Source organism: Mirounga leonina, unplaced genomic scaffold, assembly GCF_011800145.1.
Source record: "Mirounga leonina isolate KUSES-001 unplaced genomic scaffold, KU_Mleo_1.0 Mir_173, whole genome shotgun sequence".
Lineage (NCBI taxonomy): Eukaryota > Metazoa > Chordata > Mammalia > Carnivora > Phocidae > Mirounga > Mirounga leonina.
The window spans coordinates 87,754,088-87,778,541 of NW_023270447.1; the positions used below are offsets into that span (position 1 = coordinate 87,754,088).

The window sequence follows — 24,454 nt, forward strand, 5'->3', positions numbered from 1 at the left end:
GTACCCCCTTTCCCTAGCAGCACCAAACTCTCCCTCCCGTGTGTTTTCCCTTCAGCACAAGCTACCACGCCCCCAACCCCCGCACCCCCGCTTGCGGCGCCCCTCGCCTTCCCGCTGGGCTCCCCAGGTGAACTTCTTCAACCCAGGCCAAGCCCCAGCCCCTCTGCGGAGGTCACAAACCGTTGTTCTCTGGGGAGAGGGCGATGGGTTAGCTCAATGTCTGTCCTGCTCACAGGACTTGAGCTCCCAGTGTGGAAACCATCCCTCCCGCCCCATCTCTGTGGCCCGGTCCTCAGCCCCACGCCTGGCACGTGGCAGGTGCTTTACGACGCTTGGATAAATGAAAGGGAAGCCTTCTGTAGCTGAAACAACTTGGATACAAAAAACCAGGCTTCAGATCCTGGCTCTACCATCTTTTCCCCGGGAGATGGTGGGCGAGTCACCGGGCTGTCCTGCATCTTGGCTTCTGTTTCAGTAAACTGGGGGAAATGCAGCTCCGCTGAGGACCGCCCTGAGGGGTAAAGGAAGTCAGAGGTGATGGATGACAGTGTGTGCGGGAACAAAGCCAGTAAGGAGAGCGGACAAAGGAACTGGGAAGAACATGGGGGGCTGGGCCGGAGACGGGGGAGTCGAAGAGCGAGTGGTGAGAAAGGGGCCTCAGTCAAAAACACGCATCAGTGTACCCAAACCTCGGTGATTATCGCAGTAAGAGATTATGACAGTGAGCAGCAGGACTGGCCCTTGAACCCAGCTCTACTGACAAGGCCCAGCCACCATCTGACTGATGAGGATGAGATCTGCAGGGAGGTCCTCTCTCCTCTCCTCCCCATCTCTCCTGGGAGCCCGCAATCCTGCTCCTCTATTTTTCCTTTGCTCACACAGCCTGGCCAGGGCTCCAGACCTTCCCACCGACAAGTTCCCAAGGTAAGACTCTCTCCTTTTTCCTAAACTTGGTCCTGGAACCCCTCCCACCTTGATCTCTGTCCCATCCCCGGTGTCCCTGGGGGGATGGCAAAGAAGGCATATTCAAAGTGGTACTAGGAAGAGAAAAGAGAAATTTTCAAATGACAAATTCCCAAAGACATTTTATTACACCTAAATCCCACAGGGCAGGCCGGGCTGCTTTGTAATTTACACAGATCAACATGCATGATTTGATAGGAAGATACTTAGGGCTCCATTTCCTTTAAATTTCTATTCCAATCAATTCCCATTGGTGTCATCTAACAAACCCCTTCTCATACCCTTAAACTACCTCATTTACTCTCATGGATGATGGTTTCCCATGTCTTTTTTTTTTTTTAAGATTTTATTTATTTATTTGACAGAGAGAGACACAGAGAAAGAGGGAACACAAGCAGGGGGAGTGGAAGAGGGAGAAGCAGGCTTCCCGCGGAGCAGGGAGCCCGATGCGGGGCTTGATCCCAGGACCCTGGGATCATGACCTGAGCCGAAGGCAGCCGCTTAACGACTGAGCCACCCAGGCGCCCCAGTTTCCCATGTTTTAACTCAGAAACTGAACAGAAGCCTCGGGGAGGCTGCCATTCCGACATGGAATTTCTCAGAGCCGGGGGGACCCAGGGGGAGCCCGGCAGGGCGTGGGCTCAGGGGAGGACCACCTCGTCCTGTACACCCCCCTCTTCAAGCTCGCCGCCTGTAGTGTTTTTCTTTCCTGTTTTTCTTTTCAGTAAGTCTTCTCAAGTATTCCAGCTTATCGTCGAGCTTGTTTATATAAAGCTGGAACTCAGGAAGGACCTGGATTATATCCTATAAAAAGAAGAGTTAATACAGAAAGGTCAAAAGTTTGGTGGTACTCGTGAAAACAGAATGTGGGACAGCCAGACACCGTTCCCCACACCTGTACTTAGGGGAAGGATTTTAGGTTCCTTAGAATGCCCTCCATGTTCCCATCCCATTGTCTTCAAGCACCTTCACACTGAGTTTAGGCGTGTAAGCTGCCAGAATCCAAGGGCTAAGATGTCAAAGGTGGTTCTACCCCTGGACCTTGGTTTCTCATGTGATGCGCAGGAGCCCTGACCTTAAGGGGATGTGGGTGTTTTCTAATAAATGAATTGCAAAACATCTATATTTGACCATTATCTTGCTTTTGTAATCTTGCTTCTTTGTCAGGTCATTCCTTATTGATGGGTTGATCATATTAACCCATCAGGGGGTGGAATTCAGTGGAACTATGAGGCATCAGGTGGGTGACACAACTTCACTGACAAGAGACCAGAGCTGCTACCTAGAAGTCTGGGTCTGAGGGCAGGTGGGGCAAGATTATGCCCAGTTCTGTTGTCTTAACACAAAGGGAGGCTGTCGTTCCAGTCACCTGGCTGCAAGTGGGGGAAGAAGCCTTCTTACTAGGGGCGCCTGGTGGCTCAGTCGTTAAGCGGCTGCCTTTGGCTCAGGTCATGATCCCAGGGTCCTGGGATCGAGCCCCACATCGGGCTCCCTGCTCCACGGGAGGCCTGCTTCTCCCTCTCCCACTCCCCCTGCTTGTGTTCCCTCTCTGGCTGTCTTTCTGTCAAAAAAAAAAAAAAAAGAAGCCTTCTTACTATCTACTGGGAGCTGAAGTAATAATCTTAAACAGCGAGTCTCAGGGTGGGCACAATGGACATCTAGGCAAACTGCAATGTGGGGCATCTTGGTCGGATATCTAAACCACCTGAGCTCCCTCCTGAGGGTGAATTGGAGTGACACGCCCCTCTCATGGAAAGAGCATTTGGGTGTGGCATATGGGAAACTATACAATCTGCAGGGAAAATGGGAACATGGCAGGATTAGAACAGGAGGCGGATCAGGGGTCTATACTCCCTTTGGCTAGGCTGCTAGCATTTGGACCTTCTTAGCAGGATGTCACCCTTTGGAAAAGGAATGGGCACTGTTAATATCGTATATAGTGTAATATGGGGAAATGATCATTATAACTGGTGTCCTTTTTCCTCTGTTAGTATTGTTGGAGAAGCAAACAAATGCAAGGGAAAACAATCAATGAACCAGGAAGGAAAGATCGGGAGAAAATCACAAATGGGCCTTTACTGATGAGGAGGGAAGGGGAGGGCATGTCTGGATATTTAAAAGTTTTGAAAAATACATACAATCATTTGGGGTAAAAAAAAATTAGTTGGGGTAATATTGAGTGGGCAATATTGATTGGAGACCAATTCTATTGTATTAGAGGATGTAAAGGTTTCAGGAATGGTTAGGAGAAATAGACTGTAAAGACAATGAATTCAGGGAATGTGTACAGATCACCACAATTTTACAGAGAAACAGACAAAATAAAGATGGGAAAATTGCAGAATAATTGCATCTTGCAACCACAGCAATAAGGTGAGCCAAGAAGCCTGACCCAGTGAGTTAGAGGGTCCCAGGGAGGCTGGACTGGTCATGCCTACCTCCAGCACCCTGGTATCTGGGGCATGGTCCCCAAGAAAATGTAGTAAACAATACATGCTCTAGCAAACCCCACCTTGAGGGAATGTGTGGGAATTGGGGATGGGCTTGGGAACAGACCAAGATAAAGGTGTGAGGGAAATAATTTTGAGTTGTGTTTAATAAGCTTACCTTGAGCCTACACTCTTACGGGAGCATCAGGATGTTGCTGAGCATCTTGCTTCTCCTACTGTCTCTGGCCAAGACTAAGTAGGAAATAAATCATGTAACTGTCCATCCTTGTCTCTGCTCTACCCACTGGCATCACTGCCTGGATTGGGAAGATGAGCCATCTCCTCTGCCCACACATGCCCTGTACAGATTGGCCCATCCGAGCCTCCTGCCCTTTAGATGACTCTCCCTTCCCTACTATTGCCAAAAGAGATGCGGCCACCCAGGGAAGGAAGAAAACAGGACTCAAAAAACTGCAAAGGATAAACAAGAGTTGATCTTACCCTGGTTAGGGAGATTGATGAGGTTGGTTTCCACCACTCTATTGTTCAGGGGCTGGGTCCTCCGGTAGTCATTGTGGAGGGTCTTGTTCTGGTGATCCACTACGGAATTCTCTAGCTTCCAAATCTACAGGCCACATGAAGTGAATTATGGAGGGGAAGAGGTACTGGGTGGTTTAAAGGAGCATAATTAGCCACTGAACTAGAGCTTGGGTTTACTTCTATAACCCTGATAAAGCAGGTATGAGAAGATCTCAAGTTCTGCTACATGGCAGGCAGAGCATCCATCCTTCCATCCCTCCATCCATCCATCCTTCCATCCATGCATCCATCCATCCTTCCTTCCATCCATCCATTCTTCCAACCATCCATCCATTCTTCCAACCATCTCTTTTAATTGTTTCCTATGAATATTTGATCACCAGTAGAAAGGAGGAAAAGAAGCAAACAGATTTGTGTGTGGGTATCCTTGAATAGGGGTCTTTCCACCTTTTCCTGCATTGGGGAAGTGAAAAGTTTAAGAAAAAGATCTATTTGTTCCTGAGGAAGAACATCACCCAGAAGGAAATGTAGCTTTGCCTCTGTGACCTCAGTTACATTTGTCCTTTCATTAACGCAACAAATATTTATTATGCACCGTGCTATGCTGGGGAACAAAAGGTAGCGGATACAGCTCTTCTCCTCAAAGGGCTACAGGAGTGTTAGCATGGTAAAGAGCTAATGATGTCAATATGTCAATATGTCCTTGCCTAAAGCCATTTATGAAGTTAGAATGTAAGCTCCGTGAGGACGGGGGTTCTGTCCATCAAGGGCCTAGAACAGTACCTGGTGGGAGCATCCGCTCAGTAAATATTGCCTTCACCATGCAGCTCTGAGGTCAGGTCCCAGTCCTTTTGCTGCATCCAAGGTCTCAGGGTTCCTTGGATTCCCTGATGCCTCAACTTGCTCATCTCTGCCAGAGGGCTAGTAAGATCACCCATGGCAACAGAGGGGAGGCACAGTAGCCCCGGGCATGACGGCGCCCTAGGAGCCAGGTGTTGGCATGAGGTGAGATGTAGAGGAGCACTCTTGTCAGCCAGGCAGTCAGAAGGGGAGACTGGGAGGTGATGCCATGCCTTACCTGTGCGCTGGAGAGCGGGACATGACGGACCAGCACAAACCAGTGGACGTTCTCAGTACAGGGAGGAGTGGTGAGTGACCCTCTATAGCTGTAGTAGTGGTGGACGTTCTCGGGGAGCATGTCCAGAATGTCAAGGCCACTCAGAACCATGCTTTGTCCTAACAGAGAGGACAAAAGATAAAGGAAGGTGAGGGGCCACCGATGTCCCTTGGGAGGACAGCTCAGGCTCAGACCTCTCCATGTTTGAATCTCCTGATTCACCAGAACATAGAAGCTGATCATTAGAAACAGTTCCCCAGTCTGCTGCTTCCTAGAAGGGGGTAAGAGCAAAGACTTTGGGGAGAGACCCACTCAGATACTTCCTCCTAGCCGCATGGCACTGGTCAGGTGCTCACTCCTCAAAGGCTGCTCCCTCATCTGTGACAAGGGAATATTCAATAGGATTGCTACGAGGATAAAGGGGGAGGGGTGTGCTTATAAAGTCTGGCCATTGAACTTGAACGTAGGAAAGTACTCATGAGCCTAACTCTCATCACAACTGTTGGCAGAGAATACGCTTTATGATAAATGAAAGAAAAGAATTATGACTGCTAGGGGCTCCTGGGTAAGAACTCTCCAAGAAAGAACAAAATTCCTTGGTTTGGGCTTACTTAGAAATGGGTGGATAGAGGGGTGCCAGGGTGGCTCAGTTGGTTAAAAGTCTGCCTTCGGCTCAGGTCATAATCCCAGGGTCCTGGGATCGAGTCCCGCATCAGGCTCCCTGCTCAGCGGAGAGTCTGCTTCTCCCTCTGCCCCACCCCCCTCTTGTGCTCTCTCTCTCTCAAGTGAATAAACAAAATCTGTAAAAAAAAAAAAAAAAAGAAAGAAATGGGAGGATAGAGATTAGAAAGGCAGACTCAGAACCAAGTGGGGGTGCAGGCACCCCGCCCTGCCACGCCCCCAGGGAACCAAGCTCAGCCACAGGTGGGGTGTGGGGAGAGGCGCTTCGGCAGGGTGTCCGGAGACTCCCAGCCACTGGTACCCATCAGTGCATCTAGAGAATCCCTCTTCCGTTCCTGTCATGACTCCGAGCCCCTGAGCTCAGCATGACACCATCGAAGAAACGTGGAGTTGAGCTGAATTTTGCTTCACTTTCCCTGAGCACTTTGCATCTTTTTTAATGGCAAAGAGGTTATAGTTTTTACATAGACGTAAATAGGCTTGCTAAACCAAGGCATCAGAGTCTGGTAGTGCATAATCCCATGAGTAGGCAAAAAGAATTCTAAATTTTAATGTTATTGGAAAGGCTTCAAGATACAACCTTCTAAAGGCTCTAGCACATAGTTTCATCACTGTAATATATTTAAGTGAGTCAAGAATTCCAGAACCATGGTGCAGCCGCTATGAAAATGATATGATTTTTAACTTTAAAAATTAAACATAGACTTACCATATGATTCAGCAATTCTACTTCTCAGCTTATACACAAGAGGATTGAAAGCAGGGAGGTGAAAACAGTAAGACCTGCTGATGGTTTGGACGTGAGAGATAACGGAAAGAGGAAAATCAAGACTGATTCTGGGAGGGGTGCCTGGCTGGCTCAGTTTGTAGAGCATGCAACTCTTGATGTCATGGGTTTAAGCCCCACATTGCGGGTGGAGCCTACTTAAAAATAATTTTTTTTTAAAGATCTTATTTATTTATTTGACAGAGAGAGACATAGGGAGAGAGGGAACACAAGCAGGGGGAGTGAGAGAGGGAGAAGCAGGCTTCCCACCGAGCAGGGAGCCCAACGCGGGGCTCGATCCCAGGACCCTAGGACCATGACCTGAGCTGAAGGTCATGAGCTACCCAGGCGCCCCTTAAACAGAATTTTTTTTAAAAAAGTTAAAAAAAAGGGGCGCCTGGGTGGCTCAGTTGGTTAAGCAACTGCCTTCGGCTCAGGTCATGATCCTGGAGTCCCAGGATCGAGTCCCGCATCGGGCTCCCTGCTCGGCAGGGAGTCTGCTTCTCCCTCTGACCCTCCTCCCTCTCATGCTCTCTGTCTCTCATTCTCTCTCTCTCAAATAAATAAATAAAATCTTAAAAAAAAAATTTATAAAAAAAAAAAGTTAAAAAAAAAAGAGTGATTCTGGGATTTGGGGCTTAAACAATGGGATGGATTATGATGCTCTTTGCTGAGAGGAGGAAGTCGGTTTAGGGACAAGCCTGGGGGTGGGTGGTAGGGAACCCAGTTAGGTTTGGGCCGTGTTAAGTTTTAGATTCAGAGGGCAATATCAAGCAAGCTGTTGGACAGAGGAATCCAGAGTTGAGAGGGAGGCCAGTGCTTTGGGCAGTATTGATCAGAAGCACAATTTATTGAATTGGAAAAGGAAACGGATCTGGGTTAGTTCGTAGAAACAGAATATCTGAGGTCCGTGCATTCAAGGCAACGCCTCAGTTAGACCACAGGCCTGTGGTTTCTCCTGCTGGCCTTGCTAATGGTCCGTAGAAGAGCCGGCTGGTTTTTGCATCTGCTTTGCCTCTCCTGTCCCATCTGATACTGTCACGGCATGGAGGACCAGACACGGATTTTTGGAGTCCACAGCCCCTAGAGGGCAATCGAGGCCCTGGGACTGAATGAGGCCCCCGGGGAAGGCAGGGCCGGTGCCCCCCACCATCAGAGCAGGGGCAGAAAGAGAGCAGAGCTGGGGGTGAGCCGGAGTGTGGCCAGAACGAGAGCCAGGTGCGATGGATCATTGTTTCCAGGTCAATTAAGAGAAAAGAGAAGGGACCGGACAGTCTAACAGAGGTGTCTTTAAAGGGATGGTGGCCTGCCGGGGCCAGCCGAGGGCAAGTGAGAAAACAGAACAGAATAGGAGCTGGGAGGATGGTGAGGGAGTGGCTGGGTCAAAAGACACTCGTGTTTGCTTGTGTTTTGAACCGGGAGGTGTTAGAGCACAGATTTGTGTGCTGAGCGGGATGACAGATAACAGTAAGGAATCGGCGCTGCGGGACAGGAGAGAGGCGAGCAGGTGGAAGGACCCTAAGAGGGAGGGGCGGCGGGCGCGCGTGTGGAGGGCCAGTCTTGGGGTCTTGGTCGGGAGCAGGGACTCTCATCCACTGTAATAGAGGAGGGGACATAGGGCTAGGCAGGTGCCCATGGGTTAAGAAGATGAGTAAGCGTCTAACCGTCTTCTCGATGAAGCGGGAACAAGGCATCTGATCTGCTCCAAGGGGGAGGCTGGGGCCGGGGCAGAGGGGCTTCGAGGGAGGGGAGAAAATGTGAAATAAGCATTCTGGAGAAGGGAAAAGCAAAGGCCCAGATGAGTAGTTTAGGATTTCCAGGCAGTGTTAATACATGCTCATATTTGTAGCTATGAATAAAAATAACAGCCGTTGGGGGCGTCTGGGTGGCTCAGTGGGTTAAGCATCTGCCTTTGGCTCAGGTCATGATCCCAGGGTCCTGGCATGGAGCCACACGTCATCAGGCTCCACGCTCAGAGGGGAGTCTGCTCCTCCCCCTGCTTCTCCTCCTGCCTCTCCCCCCACCCCCCACCCCCACTCATGCACTGGTGAGAACAGAAGGCCCATGGGTCAGAGGTCAAGGGGCCCCCTGGGGGGGCGGGACCTGAAGTCAGGGAGCTGGAGTCTGGGCGAGGGGGCCAAAGTCAGAGGCACAAAGCCAAGGTGTCAAAGCTGATGTGGCTGTTGCTCGGGTCACAGGCTGTAGGGGTAGGTGGCCTCTCAGACAAGAATTCTGCCTTCTGGAGGCAGGGGAAAGGGAGACCAGCCCTGTCCAGGCACGATGATGAGGGTCTTTTTCTCAGCCTGAAGCTAAGGAGGGCATCTCTCTCTCTGTCTCTCTCTCTAGTGCCCACAGTCATCCCTACTCGCTGGAGCCAGAGGTGAAGCGAAGATACCCCCATCCGTGGTGCCCCGGCTTCCAGCTGTGGGAATCAGCAGGTGGGTTTGTGAACACGTTTCTCGGGGGTGTTCGCAGCCTGAGCCGACAGCAGGAATTGCTGTGACGAGAGCCCTGGCGCGGGGAGGGGGCGCTCCCCTGGCGGGGCCTGTGTGCCACCCTGTCTGCCCCCGTCCCCCGTCCCGGCCCCCCTGCCGCTGCTGTGGCCTTTCCTCACCTGGATACCGGATGTTGTTCAAGTGAGCAATGAAGTTGCTATAGTAAGTGTTTTCACCGAAATCCGTGACCTGGAGGAGAAACACAGAGCGGTGCATCGAATGGAAAAGGGACCTCCGTCTGGTAACCCAGCTGTTTGGTGTCCCTGCTGCCTGGGCAGAGCCTGGGGGGCAGGGAGGAGGCAGCCCGTCCACACCCCACCCCGCCGTTGTGTGGGGAGAGATCGTCTGGCTGTTCTTTGCCACCAACTGCCTGGGCTCACTAGTCTCTTCCAGGGAGACAGGACGGAAGCATTTTACAGCTTCCAGGGAAAGAGCTTTCTCGGCGGTGACCGGCGAGGCCCTCAGGGCCTGGCCCAAAGTCACTGTCACCATACCCCCCAGGGACTCTGGGCAGGGTTCACCTCAGGCAGGGGGGCTTGGTCTCATGTGCCCCCTTCCTCATCCTCAGGACTCGTGACTGAGCTGGGGACAGCCCTCTGTCCAAGGCAAAACTGCTCCAATTCTGCCCTCAGTTGGGTCACCGTTGTTTTGTGTAAGTGTTGACTCTTTAGAAGTCAGAAAAATTGCTTTTGGTGGAAAAAGGTGAATTTTCAATGGTTCTTTTCAGTGAGTGGTATTGATCCAGTTCTTTTTCCGCTGTGTATGAATTCCGATTTCTTGGATCTATGACTGTCGCTCGCTATTTGTTTGGCTAGGTGCCTCGTGGATTTTTGTTCTGTTCCACCTTCTGTGTGAAACCAATACTTTCCATGTACCATTTAGCCATTTTTTTCCTAGATTTTACTAATTTATTTGACAGAGAGACAGCGAGAGAGGGAACACAAGTAGGGGGAGCGGGAGAGGGAGAAGCAGGCTTCCCGAGGAGCAGGGAGCCCGATGTGGGACTCGATCCCAGGACTCTGAGATCATGACCTGAGCCGAAGGCAGACGCTTAACAACTGAGCCGCCCAGGTGTCCCCCATTTAGTCATTTTTAATTATTAGTAGTTGCTCTACTGGTTATAGCTGTCCCCTCTTATCTGAACGGAAGGCATTCCAGGACCCCCAGGGGATGCCTGAAACCACAGGTAACACCAAACCAGATATAATACCACATTTTTTCCTATACATACCTGTGATAAAGTTCAGTGTATGAATTAGATGCAGTAAGAGACTAACAACAATAACTAATAATCAAATAGAACAATTATAACAATATACTGAAATAAAAGTTATGTGAACGTGGTCTCTCTCTCTCAAAATATCTTATTGTACTGCACTCACTCTTCTTGTGATGACGCGTAATGATAGGTGATGCCTATGCAAGGAGGTGAATGATGTAGGCGCTGTGACCTAGCATTAGGCTCCTGGAATACGTCACTAGAAGGAACGTCTGCTTCTGGGCTGCACTTGACCAAGGGTAACTAAAACCAAGTTAAACCACGGATAAGGGGGGACTACTGTTCAATCTACAACTTATCACAACCTACGTCAGGTTAATACTAACTTCATTCCCATAAAATATAGCAACTTAGCTCCAAGCTAGCTCTATTTCTATTTTTTCCCACTTTTGTCATCGACATTACATCTGCCTATATCGTAAACCCAACAATAAGTGGTATAATGATTGCTTTCAACAATCCTATGGGTTTTTTAAAAGAAATTTTTTAAAGACAAGACAAAAATATATGTACATAGTCTTTTGTAGTTACCATTTCCAGCATTCTTCATTTCTTTCTGTGGATTTGAGTTACTGTCTGTTGTCATTGCCTCTCAGCCAGAAGGATTTTCTGTAATATTTCTTGCAAGACAGATCTGTTAGCAATTATCTCAGTTTTTCTTTATCTGGGAATGCCTTTGTTTCGCCTTATTGTTGAAGGGTGTTTAGTTGGATTAGGATTCCTGGCTGACTGTCTTTTCACCGACTTCCGATGACTTGTTTCTAATGAGAAGTTGGCTATTAGTTGTACTGTCAGTCCCCTATTTATAAAAAAAATCCTTTTTCTCTTGTTGATTTCAACAGTTTGACTTTGACTCTGATCAGACATGGGCTTTGTTCAGTTTCCTGGTTTAGTAAATTTTTTTTTTTCATCACATTTGGGGAATTTGGGGTCACTGTTTCTTCAATATTTTTTCTATCACTTTCTTTTTTTCCTCTCCAAGACTCCCATTAGGTATATGTTGGGCCGTGTGATCTTGTTCCCGTGAATCTCTAAGGCTTTGTTTATTTTTCTTCAATCTTTTTCCTTTGTTCCTCAGATTGAATAATTTCTTTCATCTCTCTCCAAAAGTACTGACTCCTTCTTCTGCTGCCTCATATCTGCTTTGAGACCATGTCATGATTTTTCAACTCTTCAACTCTAGACTTTCCATTTGGTGCATTTTTATCATTTCTGTTTCTCTATTGAGATTTCCCTTTTTTTAGTCATTGTCATTATACTTTCCTTTAATTCTTTGAACACAGTTTATTTTAGTTCCTTGAACCCGTTTATGATGGTTGTTTGAAAATCCTGTCTGCTAATCACTGAGTCCACTCAGAGTCATTATCTGTTGACTACATTTTTTCTCCTAAATATGGATCATATTTTCCTATTTCTTTGCATGCCCAACTTTTTTTTTTTTTTTTTGGAAACTGGACATTTAAATAATATATGACAGTAAATATGAACTCTGATTTTTTAAAATTGTCCTGATAATTTTTTTGTTTGTTTGTGTATCTGTTTAATAATTTGCTTGGCCTTCATCTGCAGGATGTGTCTCCCTGGCCATGTACACCAGCTGATGTCTCCACTCTGTTCTTAAATCTTATTTTTAGCCTGGATTCCTAGAGCCCTCTAGGAACTGCCTAGGGTCAGTATAGCTTTGTGGTCGGTCAATGATTTTAGCAGAAGTTGTTGTTCAAACCCCTCAAGCCCATCAGATTCACACCCTCTGCTGATGGATTTGTGTGTGAGTTGAGAAGCACATTCAGAGATCAGCCAGTTATCAGGTCAGCCTCAGCTTTTGCTTTCCACTACTTTTACTGTTAGAGCCTGGGGCATGAGTTTTCAACTCACACTCCAAATCAAGTGAGTTGCCTGCCCCCAGGCAGTGAGGCTGCTCGTTCTCCTGTCCAGCCTGCCCCAGGAAAAATACCTTGCTGACCAAGCTAGGGAGTGGGGATAGGAATAGCCCCATTGTTCTTACTCAAAATTCTAGTCACTTTTCATAAATAAATGCCTCAATGCGTTGTTTGCCTTTAGTCCATTTCCAGAGTAGGGATATAGTGGTTTTTGGCCATTTTATCCAACTTAATGCTTGTTTGGGGGAAACTGAGTTCATTGACCACTTCTTGCCACCTAGCCACAAGTCCTGCCCTCCAGACTTTCTGAGAAGAGCAGAGGTGTTCACTTTATCTGGCTTCCCCTTGCCCTCAGGCTGGTTTATGTTTGGTCAACCATGCTGTGATCCTAGCTCTTTTAAGTCAGTTGTCATACTTATCCAAGGTCTCCAAGATTGGTGACACAGAAGGAACCCAGTGACTGGGAGCAAGGGCTTCACTGAGTCAGAGTTTTTTCAAGAACGGTGAGCTCAGACACAGATGAGGAGGGACAGGGAGGAAGACCCTTTGTCTACACTTGATACTTTGGACACCAATCTATGACTTCACATGTGTTGTTTCAGCCTACCTCAACAAGGGCTGCGAGCACAGCCAAACCATCCGGTTCACTCTGGGCTATATCATAGCTCTTGTATTTAGAATTGTAGTGAACGATGTGAATCTGTGGGAGCAAGAAAGAGTAAGTCAAGGGCAGTCCATACAGACTTCAAATGCTTCAGGTTCCCAGGGAAGAATGAAAAGAAAGATGCTGTCCCTCCTAAACAACTCCGACCTCTTTCTTTCTGGGTATGAGATCTATCAAGACCAGAAAGTCCTCTAAGAATGGAAAGAGCATGAGTGGGATTCTGGGGAGATGGCAATTCAAAGGCATTTCCCTGACCCCACCTCCCTCCAGGCAGAATATCTGGCAGTGTCCGGAGGGCTCAGATGAGGCCACTGGGTTCTCCTGGGGTCTCCCAGAGTGGGCATGAGTCACCTTGCTCTGGAGGACACTGTAAACCATGGTCATCCTGAGGACAGATCTATGCAAGAGAGAGAACCCTGAAAATCTAACACATAGAAATTCAGCTGAAATCAAAGAGGGCTTGCCCCATTCTATGGGCTGTAAACTCCTGCCTTGCTGTGCATTTTGTGAGAGCGGGGACCCTGCTTGAACCCCTGGCACATAGCAGGGATCAATAAATAGTTGTGAATGAATGAAAAAAAAAAACCAACCTTAGGGTGACTTGACTGTCATCATGCAGTCTCTGTGGCTGTTTTCATAAGGAAAGTGACTGTGAGACTTGAAAGAGGAAAGAGGACCTGGCCGGGGTCCTCAAAGTACCTCAGCCACAAATCTGATCCCGTCGATGGTATGCTCGGAGCCGCTGATCTCGGAGGACGCGCCACCCCAGTGGAAGTGCAGCTGCTCCGCTATGTACTGGGTGCCATCGCTGGCCGTCATGCGCATGCTCGGGGGCAGGCTGATCTGCACTGGGAGAGAAAATGAGCGAGGGCTGCAAGTGGGGCCGATGGGTATGGCTGGGTCAGGTCTACCGGCCAGGCAGCTCCCCCGCTCCCCTGCCCACTTCTGGTGCAAGCCAGGACTACACTGGCTTAGAACACCATAAGCAGGGTCGCCCATGGGGAGGATGTGACTGGCACACAGGACAGGATGGGAGAGCCGGGCTGGGCAGGCACCCATGTCAGGGCACACGCCCTCCTACCCAGAACCGGAGGTCTGGGACAGGACCACGGAGTGGCAGGGCCAGCTTGTCAGCCCTAGGGAAGGAGGGTGCCCTAAAAAATATGGCCAGTGGGTGTGCCCCAGAATTGCACTCTCCACTTCTGGCCAATTTTGTAATTTGCCCACAGCATAGGAATAGGAAAGGGTTGGGGGCCTCTTGGGACTAGTTTGATGACTTTTACTCCCAGAGTACTGTTTATGAGGCCAAGTTGAGGTGTTTAATACAGTCATCCTGGGTAGCCTTTCAGAAATAGCCCAACTGAGCTCCCTGCTCAGCGTGGAGCCTGCTTCTCCCTCGCCCCCCCCCCACACACATGCTTTCTCTCTCTCTCTCTCAAATAAATAAATAAAATCTTTTTAAAAAAACAATAAATAAATAAAAGAAATAGCCCAACGAACAGCCAACTCCATTCCATAAAAGGGAGCATCCCTGCAGGCTTCAGTGCTTTTATTTTCTGGACAAGGAAGCCAACCTGGGAAGGTGGAAAGATTGCTCAGAGGCGCAGAGGTGGGGGGGGGGGGGGTCAGACCAGGCCAAGAGCGGGGTGTGGCCGGGATAGGATGTCACCTGTATTACAAGCCTCCACCTGTCTTCGGAAGACTAGAGACCAAATTCTACAGCAAATTGGGAAACGCACGAACCCCTGGCCTGGGGTTTAACTTGACATTCTTATCAGTGGATGCGTTCAAGTGTTAAGTTCTTGCCGACGGGAAAATGGGCCACTCATCCCACTTCCTCCTCCTGCCCTGTGCCCTACAGATTGGCCCCAGGGAGGTCACTCTGGTCACCTAGCTACAGTTGTTCCCTTCACTGGCTCAGGCCTCAGAGACATCGCTAAGTTTTGGAATGAGCCAGGCCAAAGGGAGACACAGGAGGGTGACAGCAGAGAGTGACGAAGAAAAAGATCTATGAGGATGTACATAATTTAGGACTGGGACAGGGACAAGCAGCATCTATGCTGTTAGCCAGGTCTTTCTATTTAAAGTCATCAAAGAGGATTATAAACAAGCAGGCTTTCTTAAAGAGTTAGTGTTAGGGATTTGATATCTATCCATAATGTCCCCTTCTTCCCTTCCAATTTGTCGAAAGCAGCAGCGAGCTGTGATTAAGTTCATATGCTTATAAAACAGGAATCTGACCCCAAAGAGTTTAACATGTTCTTTGGCAGAGCTTTGTATTTATTTAGTGCTTAAAATGCAGCCAGCCTCCAAATCAATGTTCATAGGGAAAAAAAAAAAATGGAAAAGCCTTTAAAAGAAGATATGCAGAGTCATCTCTGCCAAGAGATTGGAAAGCAGAACACCAGACCAGAACTTTCTAATTGGACAGTTAGCCCCACGTGCGCAATGACAAAACTCCTGACGGGGATGTTTCCCCCAAATATAATTCCCTGCAGACAGAGTGTTTTGCCCCTCAAGTTTTATCAACAGGATGGCACGGGCTGGATTGAAAAATGGCAGCATGTTACTTCAGAGCATGTTACCGTGCCTTTGGAAAGGTGAAGCCAAATACCTGTCCCCAAAGGTGAACTTGCTGAGCCTCCCAGATTCTGAACATTGATTTAACTGTTAGCAGAAGGTGCTCCTCTTTGTTTGAAACTAAGTTCTTCAAGCTCTTTTCAAGCCAGAAGAACCACGTGATTTAAGCATTTTCTGTGCCCGAGAAAATGACAGCGAAGCGTCAAGGTCGTGAGGGTCAAAGAACCATGGAGGAACTGACCGCGGTTGGAGGAGACTAAGGAGATGGGAGAGCTCCATGGATTGTGGGATCCCGGATGAGGTCTCAGAGCAGAGAGAGGACATCTGTGGGAACGTGATGAAATTCACATGGGTCTGTGAAGTAGTCGATCGTGTTGTATTATCAAGGTAGTAAAGTTATAGGATGTTAATATTAGAAGTGGGAGAAGGGTATGTGGGAACTCTGTACTATTTTTGCTGTTTTTCTAGTCTAAAACTATTTCAAAATGAAAGTGGGTTTTTTTTGTTTTGTTTTTGTTTGTTCTTGTTTATTAAAGACAAAACCAGCCTTGCTCCCTCAGCCTTCAGAGATGGAAACCTGCTGAGAAGCCTACATCACTCATGGGCATCTACTTGGGGATTTATCCTCTCACACGTAAGTGCATCTGACCCATGTCTGGCTCTGTGCCAGGTACGGAGATAGAAGGGTGAATGAGAGATCCTTTCAAGGAGCCTAAGAAATGGACTAGCTAATAGTACCTACTAAGAGAACAGTGTTGTTTCTCCCACCGACCTGTAGAGGCCAATGTCTCAGGCCTGTAAGCTTTTCTGGAGCCTATGAATATATATTGTGGGGGATAAAAAATACATATATTAATCAATGAGTACTGGTCCACCCACTGTTACTAGTCCACACCTAAATAGGGAAATTGAGAAGAAGTTTTGGAAACCTTTGTAGCAATTTAAGTTTGTCTCAATACCAAACTATGTTTTCAATTTCTTTTTACTGAAATATAATTTTATATCTGTTGGATCTAATAATAGAAAATGGGTGCCTAAAAATGTAAACATAAAGTAGAATTTTTTTTAAAAGATTTTATTTATTTATTTGAGAGAATGAGAGACAGAGAGCACGAGAGGGGGTCTATAGAGTCAATGCAAGCAAAATTCCAGCAAGTTATTTTGTGGATATCAACAAACTGGTTCTGAAGTTTATATGGAGCAGCAAAAGACCCAGAATAGCCAACACAATATTGAAAAGAACAAAGCTGGAGGACTGGCACTACCTGGCCTGAAGACTTACTATTAAGTGACAATAATCAATACAATGTAGTATCAGCAAAAGAAGAGATAAATAGGTCAATGGAACCGAACAGAGAGCCCAGAAATAGACCCACATAAATATACTCAACTGATCTCTAGCAAAGGAACAAAGACACTACAATGGAGTCTTCACCAAATGGCGCTGGAACAACTGGACATCCACGTGGAAAGAAACCAGTCTAGACACAGACCTCACACCCGTCACCAAAATTAACTCAAAATGCACCACAGACCTAAATGTAAAATGCAAAACTATAAAATTCCTAGAATAGAACATAGGAGAAAACCTAGATGACCATGAGCGCGGTGATGCCTTTTTAGACATAACACCAAAGACAGTATCCATGAGATAAGTAATTGACGAGCTAGACTCCATTGCAATTAAAAACTTCTATTCTGTAAGGGGCGCCTGGGTGGTTCGGTTGGTTAAGCGTCTGCCTTCGGCTCAGGTTGTGATCTCAGGGTCCTGGGATCGAGCTCCGCGCCGGGCTCCCAGCTCAGCGGGGCGTCTGCTTCTCCCTCTCCCTCTGCCCCTCCACCTGCTTGTGCTCTCTCCCTCTCTCAAATAAATAAAATCTTTAAAAAAATAAATAAAAACTTCTATTCTGTAGAAGACACTATGAGGAGACTTTGAAGGTAAAACTCAGGCTAGGAGAAAATATTTGCAAAAGACACACCTGATAAAGGACTCCTAGCAAAAATATACAAAGAACCCTTTAACACTCAACAATAAGAAAACAACCAACCTAATTAAAAAATGGGCCAGAGACCTTAGCAGACGCCTCACCAAAGATATACAGATGGCAAATAAGCATGTGAAAAGAGACTCCACATTGTATGTCATCAGGGAAATGCAAATCAACAATAGTGAGATAGCACAGCATACCTATCAGAACGGCCAAAATCCAGAACACGGACAACACCAAATGCAGCTCAGTAATCATGCTCCTTGGTCTTTACCCAATGGAGCTGAAAACTTATGTCCACACAAAATTCTGCACCTGGATGTCTATGACAGCTTTATTCATAATTGCTGAATTATGAACTTGAAAGCAGCCAAGATGCCATTCAGTAGGTGAATGGATAAACTGTGGGCTATCCAGACAATGGAATATTATTCAATGCTAAAAAGAAATGCGCTATCAAGCCATGAAAGGACATGGAGGAACCCTAAGTGCGTTACTAAGTGAAAGAAGCCAATCTGAAAAGGCTACATGCTGTATGATTCCAACTCTGTGACATTCTGGAAAAGTCAAAACTATGGAGACAGTAGAAGGATCAGTGGCTGCCGGGATGGCAGTGCGGGGAGAGATGAACAGGCGGAGCACAGGGGATAATTAAGACCGTGAAAATACTCTGTATGATACTGTAATGATGAATAGTGTCATTCTACATTTGCTCAAACCCATAGAATGTATAACACCAAGAGCAACCCCTAAGGCAAACTCTGGACTTTTGGTGATTTTGTTGTGTCAAGGTAGGTTTATCCGTGGTAAAAAAAAAAAAAAAAAAAAAAGTACTATCCTGGGGGCGCCTGCGGGGCTCAGTCGGTTAAGCAACTGGCTCTTGATTTCAGCTCAGGTCATAGGATGGAGCCCCGTGTGTGGGGCTCCCTGCTCAGCACAGAGTCTGCTTGAGATTCGTTCTCCCTCTCCCTCTGCCCCTCCCCCTGCTCACTCGCTAAATAAATAAATAAACAAATAAAATCTTTTTAAAAAACCATACCATTCTCGTGAGTGATATTGATAATGGGGGGACAATGTATGTGGGGGCAGAGGGTGTATGAGAAATCTCTGTACTTTCCTCTTAATTTTGCTATGAACCTAAAACTGCCCTAAAAAATGAAGTCAATTAAAAATATGTATATATAAATACATATATACATTTATATCTTAGGTTCCAAGATCTAGAAAGAACCCTGCAAAATAAAAATTAATAAATGTTTATATCATATCAACTTTATTGTTAAACTTATTCACCAAAATGTTATCAGATTTGAAAATTTGTTGATTAAGGTAGTGGTGTTTTTTCTTTCAGTAGAATTCTTAAAGTTCGGAGCTTGCTGACAATGTAAAGCCAATTGTAGAGTTCTAAAAATCTTTCAAAATCCTTGACATCAAAAAAATATAAGTAATGGGAGCTGTTTGAGTGCATTCCAATATGTTTGATATGATGTAGGGTAGATTGGGGACCTTTGGCTTCCAGCCTTCAGAGAGCCCAGTACAGCCCATAAGAGGAAGGTCCAGGGCCCTTTCCAGACTGGGAGGAGGGAGCTGCTGTAAGCTTCGTCCCCCACCCCCACCCCCCGCCTTCCCCGGGGAAGCTGGGATCTTCCTAACACCTCCCCTCTCCTGGGTCCCCAGCACAAAACCCTACCAAGCAGACATGCAACACAAACAGCCCATGTTACCAGTGGGGGTTTTCAATCCTTCGATACTTCTGGCTGCCTGTCCTGGTGGGGTCAACCAAGCTTCTCCCCTGCCTTCAGCTGCCACCTTTGGCCCTTCTTCCTTGAGGGCAAGGAGAGCAGGGGAAGCTCCAACCTGCCAACCTGCTGGAGGCTTCAGGGAGCAACTTTGGAAACAGGAGCTTGACATTAATGATAAAATCAGGCTTTCATGAATTATTTGTGGAGTTCAGGGATCTAGGCCACGTGTGCCTGAGGCCTTTTATAGATCTTCACTCTCCTGTGTCCACCAGCTCCATTAAGGGCAACTGGTTTTATCTTCTCACTTGTGCACATGGGAGATCTAAGTCCTATGACCCCCATGCACCTCTGTGGGTGGGCAGTAAATCGGCCCAGCCCAGGTGGAAGTGGGGGGGTGTCCAAGGAGGACGTGGTTGAGGAATCAGACATGAGGGGAGGGGCCTGGGTCTGGCTCAGCCACCAGAGACTGTGTGACCTTAAGTCCTTCAGCCTCCCGAGGCCCCTGGCCTCCAGCCTAAACAACGCCCCCTGCCAGGGGTGGGAGGTATCATGAAGCTCGGAGGAGATGGGCCCACTTGGAAAACTCAGAAGTGTGTTCAGTAAACATAAAGCATGGATTTTCCAGTTGTCCAGTCCAGACTTCTAAAGGCAGGGCGGGGGGGTCTCCAAGACCCAGGTCAGCCTTTTCCTATCTGGCCTCCACCCCCTTCCTAGAAGAAGACCTAATTCAAGACCTCAAGAGCCTCTTTGCAAAACCTTTGAGGGCGCTGAGAACTCAGTCGATTAAATGTCTGAGTGAACTTCGGTTCAGGTCATAATCCCAGGATCCTGGGATCAAGTGGGGAGCCTGCTTCTCCCTCTCCCTCTGCCTGCCCCTCCCCTTCTGCCTGCCCCTCCCCCTGCTTGTGCTCCCTCTCTGTGTCAAACAAATAAATAAAAAAAACCTTTGAGAAATACTGGGCCCGCCTGTCAGGCATTTTGAGCCAATCAGACTCAATACAGAAAATATGGAAAAGTCAGAGCAGGGCACAGATCACAGATGGCAGGCGGGTCAGGGCCTCGGTCAGCTGGATTGCATGCTGGCTGGGTCAGACTGAGCTGGGGAGAGGTTAATGCGCAGAAGGAAGTAGCCAGCCAGGAATTGAGGCCAAGGACAGAGGCCCTCCCATGCAGCTTGGGGTGGAGGCCGCCACCTGCCTGGGGCCTGCAGCTCCCAACCTGCGCTCTGCGTCCCCCGCATGCCCCTCTGTTACCCGGCACCTGCTGCCACTGCTGAGCGCCCGTGGACAGCGTCCTGCCGCCTGCCCCTTACCTGTGTGGCCGTTGTTGACCATGGGGAACTCGCCCGCCGGGACCTCGTAGCCTGACAGGTTCAGAGCCTTCAGCGACGGGTTGTACTGAACCTTTCTCCTCTGCAGGTCGATGGGTGACTGTCTCGTCCCCCCACAGGTGGGGTACTCCCTTGGCCAGTGCGCTTCGTCCAGTGCCCCCTCTGTGACAGGAGAGAGCCAAGGGGGGGTCAGAGTTCGGGGGCAGTTAGCTCTCAGCAGGGTCTGCCCAGCGGGAGGCCAGGATCAAGGCCAGAGGTCTGCCTTCTGGAAAACAGAGCCTGACCCCCAGAAGGAGGCGGGAAGGACACTGTCAAAGTCCGCTCTGTGGAAGCTGGCGTCTCAGGGGCTTTGACACGGATTCCAGACTCCCCTGTTGCTGTCTCTGTCGCCGAGAACAGTCGGCGTTTGGAAAACAACGAAGGTCTTTAATATACAGCTTTAGTTTTCCCCTGGAATGGGAATGTGCTGATAAATGCACTGGAAGGCTCCTTGGGGCTTGGCATTGCTGTGTTACTCTCAGGGGTCCTGTCCCCGTTTCCTCCTAAGGGCACAGTTTTTCTTCCCCTTCCCCAACAATCTTGCAGTCCCCTCCCCAACTGCAGGACCCCCCCCCCAACCTGTTTACTTGCTCCAGCCCTTTCATTGGGTCCCAGTAGGGTAGAGACCACCTGGGTGCCTTCACCTGTGGATTCAGGGCAAGAAAGGGAAGCATCAGGTTCAAAGATGACCAAAGTGATTAGCTGAAAAAAATCAAAGTAAGGAAATGTCTCTTTTTTAAGGTGGGCAATAATTCTAGGGAGAGAAGGAGGAAAGCTAGTCGTATTAACAGGCCCACCCCTTCGCAGTGGAGGACCCAAGCTCTCTCCCCTATTAGGGGGTAGCTGCATGGCAAGTGCATGGCTTGTTTTAAGGAAGATGTTTGTATTGGGGCCCGTCACAGCTGCTTGGTTTTGCAATCAACAGAAAAGTCAATTTTTTATTTCTCTGCTCTTCTTGATTTAATACTACAAACCAATATTTAAACAATTCTTTCCCAGAGGTGGGATGCCAGGATCAAGGCCAGAGGCCCCGAGCACAGCCCCCTGCATGGATCCAGAGGCTTTGGCCTGTGTCCCTATGGCAGTGGTGTGGGTTTCTCAAATATTCCTGAAAGGCCTTTGAAGTAGCTGCCCACCCCCCCCACCCCCCACCCGCCTGAGTGTTCCCTGGGCCCTGTGGCTTTCCAGAAGGCCCACAGTCTCAGAGGCTGGGCTGAGCCTGGAAAGGACAAGTCCTGACTGTTGGAATTCGCTCTCTCTCGCTTACCCGTCTGAACCATCCCGAGTACCAACAAGCCACACGAAGCAGAGGCCCAGGGCCTCCGTGGCACTGGCCGCACATGGCCTCCTCTGCTCCAGAGTGGGGCGCTTGGTCAGAGCTGGGGGCCCCTGCCCTCTGACGCTGGACTCTCTGAGCCTCCCATGATGTCCCTAATTCTGTTGCCCTTGACTTAACAGGACATCCATCCACCCTGAATGTATGCTTCCCCTGGTGTCCAAAGCTGGGGGGTGCCATGTGGAGAGTGGGTCAGCCAGCTGCCCTGAGGGTCCTCCAGAGCCCCATCCCTGGGTGCAGTGCAAGAAAAGGGGGGCAGGGGCAGGAGCTCTCTTCATCGCCCCGTGGGAGGGGTGACTCGGGTCCAGATGTGCAGCTCTGGGCCTCAGCAGGATCATGGCCACTGGGAGACGGCAGTCCAGGGGTCATGCAAAGTCGCCGGGTTCTCGGCAAGTCGGGATGTTCTGGGTAAACCTCAGACCATGAACTCCCCAAGAAGAAAGCTCTCACAAACCCACACACCCTCTGTGAGATGGCAGGAAGCCCTTTCTAGCAACCTCCTCCTCCACCTGCAGAGCCGGGGAAAGCAAAGGGCTTCGCAGTAAGAGGCGGCAGGTGGGCTCCCAGCCAGCACCGTGGCCAGAGAAGGTTCTAAAGCAGAAACCCCGGCTGGGGCAGCGGGGGTCCGGGGAAGGAGAGCAGACTCGCCTTGTCCCGATCAGGGGTCTGAGGTCAGTGCGCTCTCCGGAGGCAGGGAGGGCAGGCCCAGCAGGGGTGAGGGTAACGAGGAAAGGCGCAGCCCCTGGGGTGGGGGCTTACCGGAGTAGGTCCACTCGGAACTGTGCTGGGCCCGGGCCCCCAGCAGGAGCAGGGCCAGCAGCGGGGCCGAAGCCCTCATGGTGCCGCGGGTCTGGAATCACGCCGATTCTCGGGCCGCACTCTTCTTTTAAAAGCTCAGAAACTGTAAACAACAATTTACCGAGTCTCACCGACTGACCCACCCTCAGCTGCACCCACTAAAACAATAACACCTTCCCACAAGGTCCTTGTGACTCGGGTGGCGGGGCCGGGTGGCGCACTGGTCCGAGCCCCACTGGCGTCACCGCCTTGGGCCCTGCGCCCACGGTCTGGATTGTTCTGTGCCCTACCTTATGAAAACTCACTTGAAGGACCACACAGTGCGCGCTTTGTGGATGAGTGGCGACAGGACAGGGCAAAGGCCCAAGGCAGAGAATCAGGATGGGGAAGATTTCCCGGGACAATGACACTTCCTGTGCCCTTGCTCCCAGCAAGCGGGGACTCTGAGAGTGGGTGAGGGCCGTCCCTGGGGGCCTGGAAGCCCTAGCTGGATTTGGCTTGCTATTTCCTGCCCATCTCAGCAGTCCACACGGGCTGCCCCTGCAGACCTGGGCTGTCCTGGGAGATGGCCTGGCCCCCTGGGCTTGGGCACGGACCTGAGAGTCCCACCTGGAGGCCCTTGTGTTCTTAGCCTCACTCTTTTTTTTTTTTTTTTTAAGATTTTATTTATTTATTTGACAGAGAGAGACACAGCGAGAGAGGGAACACAAGCAGGGGGAATGGGAGAGGGAGAAGCAGGCTTCCCACGGAGCAGGGAGCCCGATGCGGGGCTCGATCCCAGGACCCTGGGATCACGACCTGAGCCGAAGGCAGACGCTTAACGACTGAGCCACCCAGGTGCCCCTTAGCCTCACTCTTGAATCGCCTGTAGACCCTGGAGCCCCAGCTCGGGAACCACGTCCCAGGGCATGCCTCGGGGCCATGGAGCGTGGGCATCCTGTCTCTCCACGGAAAGCCTTCGTTCTGACAGCTGCAGGCGCTTGGTCACACCCAGACGGGTTGGGTCAGCCGCGTGCCTAATCCTCCTATGTCTACTTGGGTAAACAGTCCTTGAAACCAGCTGAGGGAGAAACTTTTTGAGTTTATACCTGCTGACAGGCCAGCATTTCCCATGCCCTTCCGAAAGGGCAAAGGCACAGGGCAGGCAGCGTCCTCACAGGGCGCGTGGGGCACTGGCCAGACACGGAGGACCGTCCTGTTCTGGAGAGCAGCGCTGACGCGACCCCTGCTACCCGAGCTCAGCCCTGGAGCCCGGGGATGCGGGACCCGCTACTTGCCAAGGCCAAAGGAGCCTGGCCCAGAGCAAGGGTCCTCGGAAGCCAGACTGACAGGGTTCAGATCCCCGCTCTGCCACTGACGAGCTGTGTGTGGCCCTGAGCAAGTTCCTCACCCGCTCTATGCCTCAGTTTCCCCACCTTGAGTAGGCTTCCACGATAGGAAGGGTGCGTGGCGAATGGCTTGTATCCTCTGTTCAGATCCCTCCCTTTATGAAGAAAGGAAGGAACTTCCCATCATCAGCCAGCCTGTTAGTGAGGGAGCTAGAGACAAAAACGAGGGGCTCATTCTTCCCCTCCTGGAACTCTCTTCCACATTTTCAGAAATTGGAAGCCCACTCTCCTGTCTTTGCAAAGTGAGTCATGCCCTGCCTGCTGGGCCCCGGCCCAGGGTGAGACCCTGCCTCTCCTGAGGACAGCAAGGACGCCAGGGACCTTCCCATGGGCCAGGGACCCCTGACGTTCAAAGGGCAGGGAAACACAAACCGAGGCGTCTGAGCATTTTTCTTGGGAATCTGAAGTGGGACTCAGGGAAAGAGGGAATGCAGAGGGA

The 24,454-nt window shown here is 49.5% G+C and overlaps 1 protein-coding gene across 1 annotated transcript; it reads right to left on the reverse strand.

Annotated features, from left to right (window-relative positions):
- Positions 1 to 1,641: 1,641 nt before the first annotated feature.
- CA6 (carbonic anhydrase 6) lies at positions 1,642 to 22,848 on the reverse strand. The gene is made up of 8 exons (XM_035020252.1): positions 22,589 to 22,848; positions 20,437 to 20,616; positions 13,514 to 13,662; positions 12,758 to 12,850; positions 9,111 to 9,180; positions 5,011 to 5,168; positions 3,891 to 4,017; positions 1,642 to 1,748 (listed from the first exon to the last, which is right to left on the reverse strand). The coding sequence occupies exons 1-8, from the start codon at positions 22,665 to 22,667 to the stop codon at positions 1,642 to 1,644; spliced, it is 963 nt and encodes a 320-aa protein (XP_034876143.1). The 5' UTR covers positions 22,668 to 22,848.
- Positions 22,849 to 24,454: the final 1,606 nt, after the last annotated feature.

Excerpts from the sequence above, each read along its gene's own strand:
- CA6 (XM_035020252.1), bottom strand. The coding sequence starts at position 22,667 with ATGAGGGCTTCGGCCCCGCTGCTGGCCCTGCTCCTGCTGGGGGCCCGG. Across the intron at positions 12,851-13,513 it reads GGATCAGATTTGTGGCTGAG|ATTCACATCGTTCACTACAA; the intron begins GTACTTTGAGGA and ends TTGCTCCCACAG. Across the intron at positions 4,018-5,010 it reads TCCCGCTCTCCAGCGCACAG|ATTTGGAAGCTAGAGAATTC; the intron begins GTAAGGCATGGC and ends TGTGGCCTGTAG.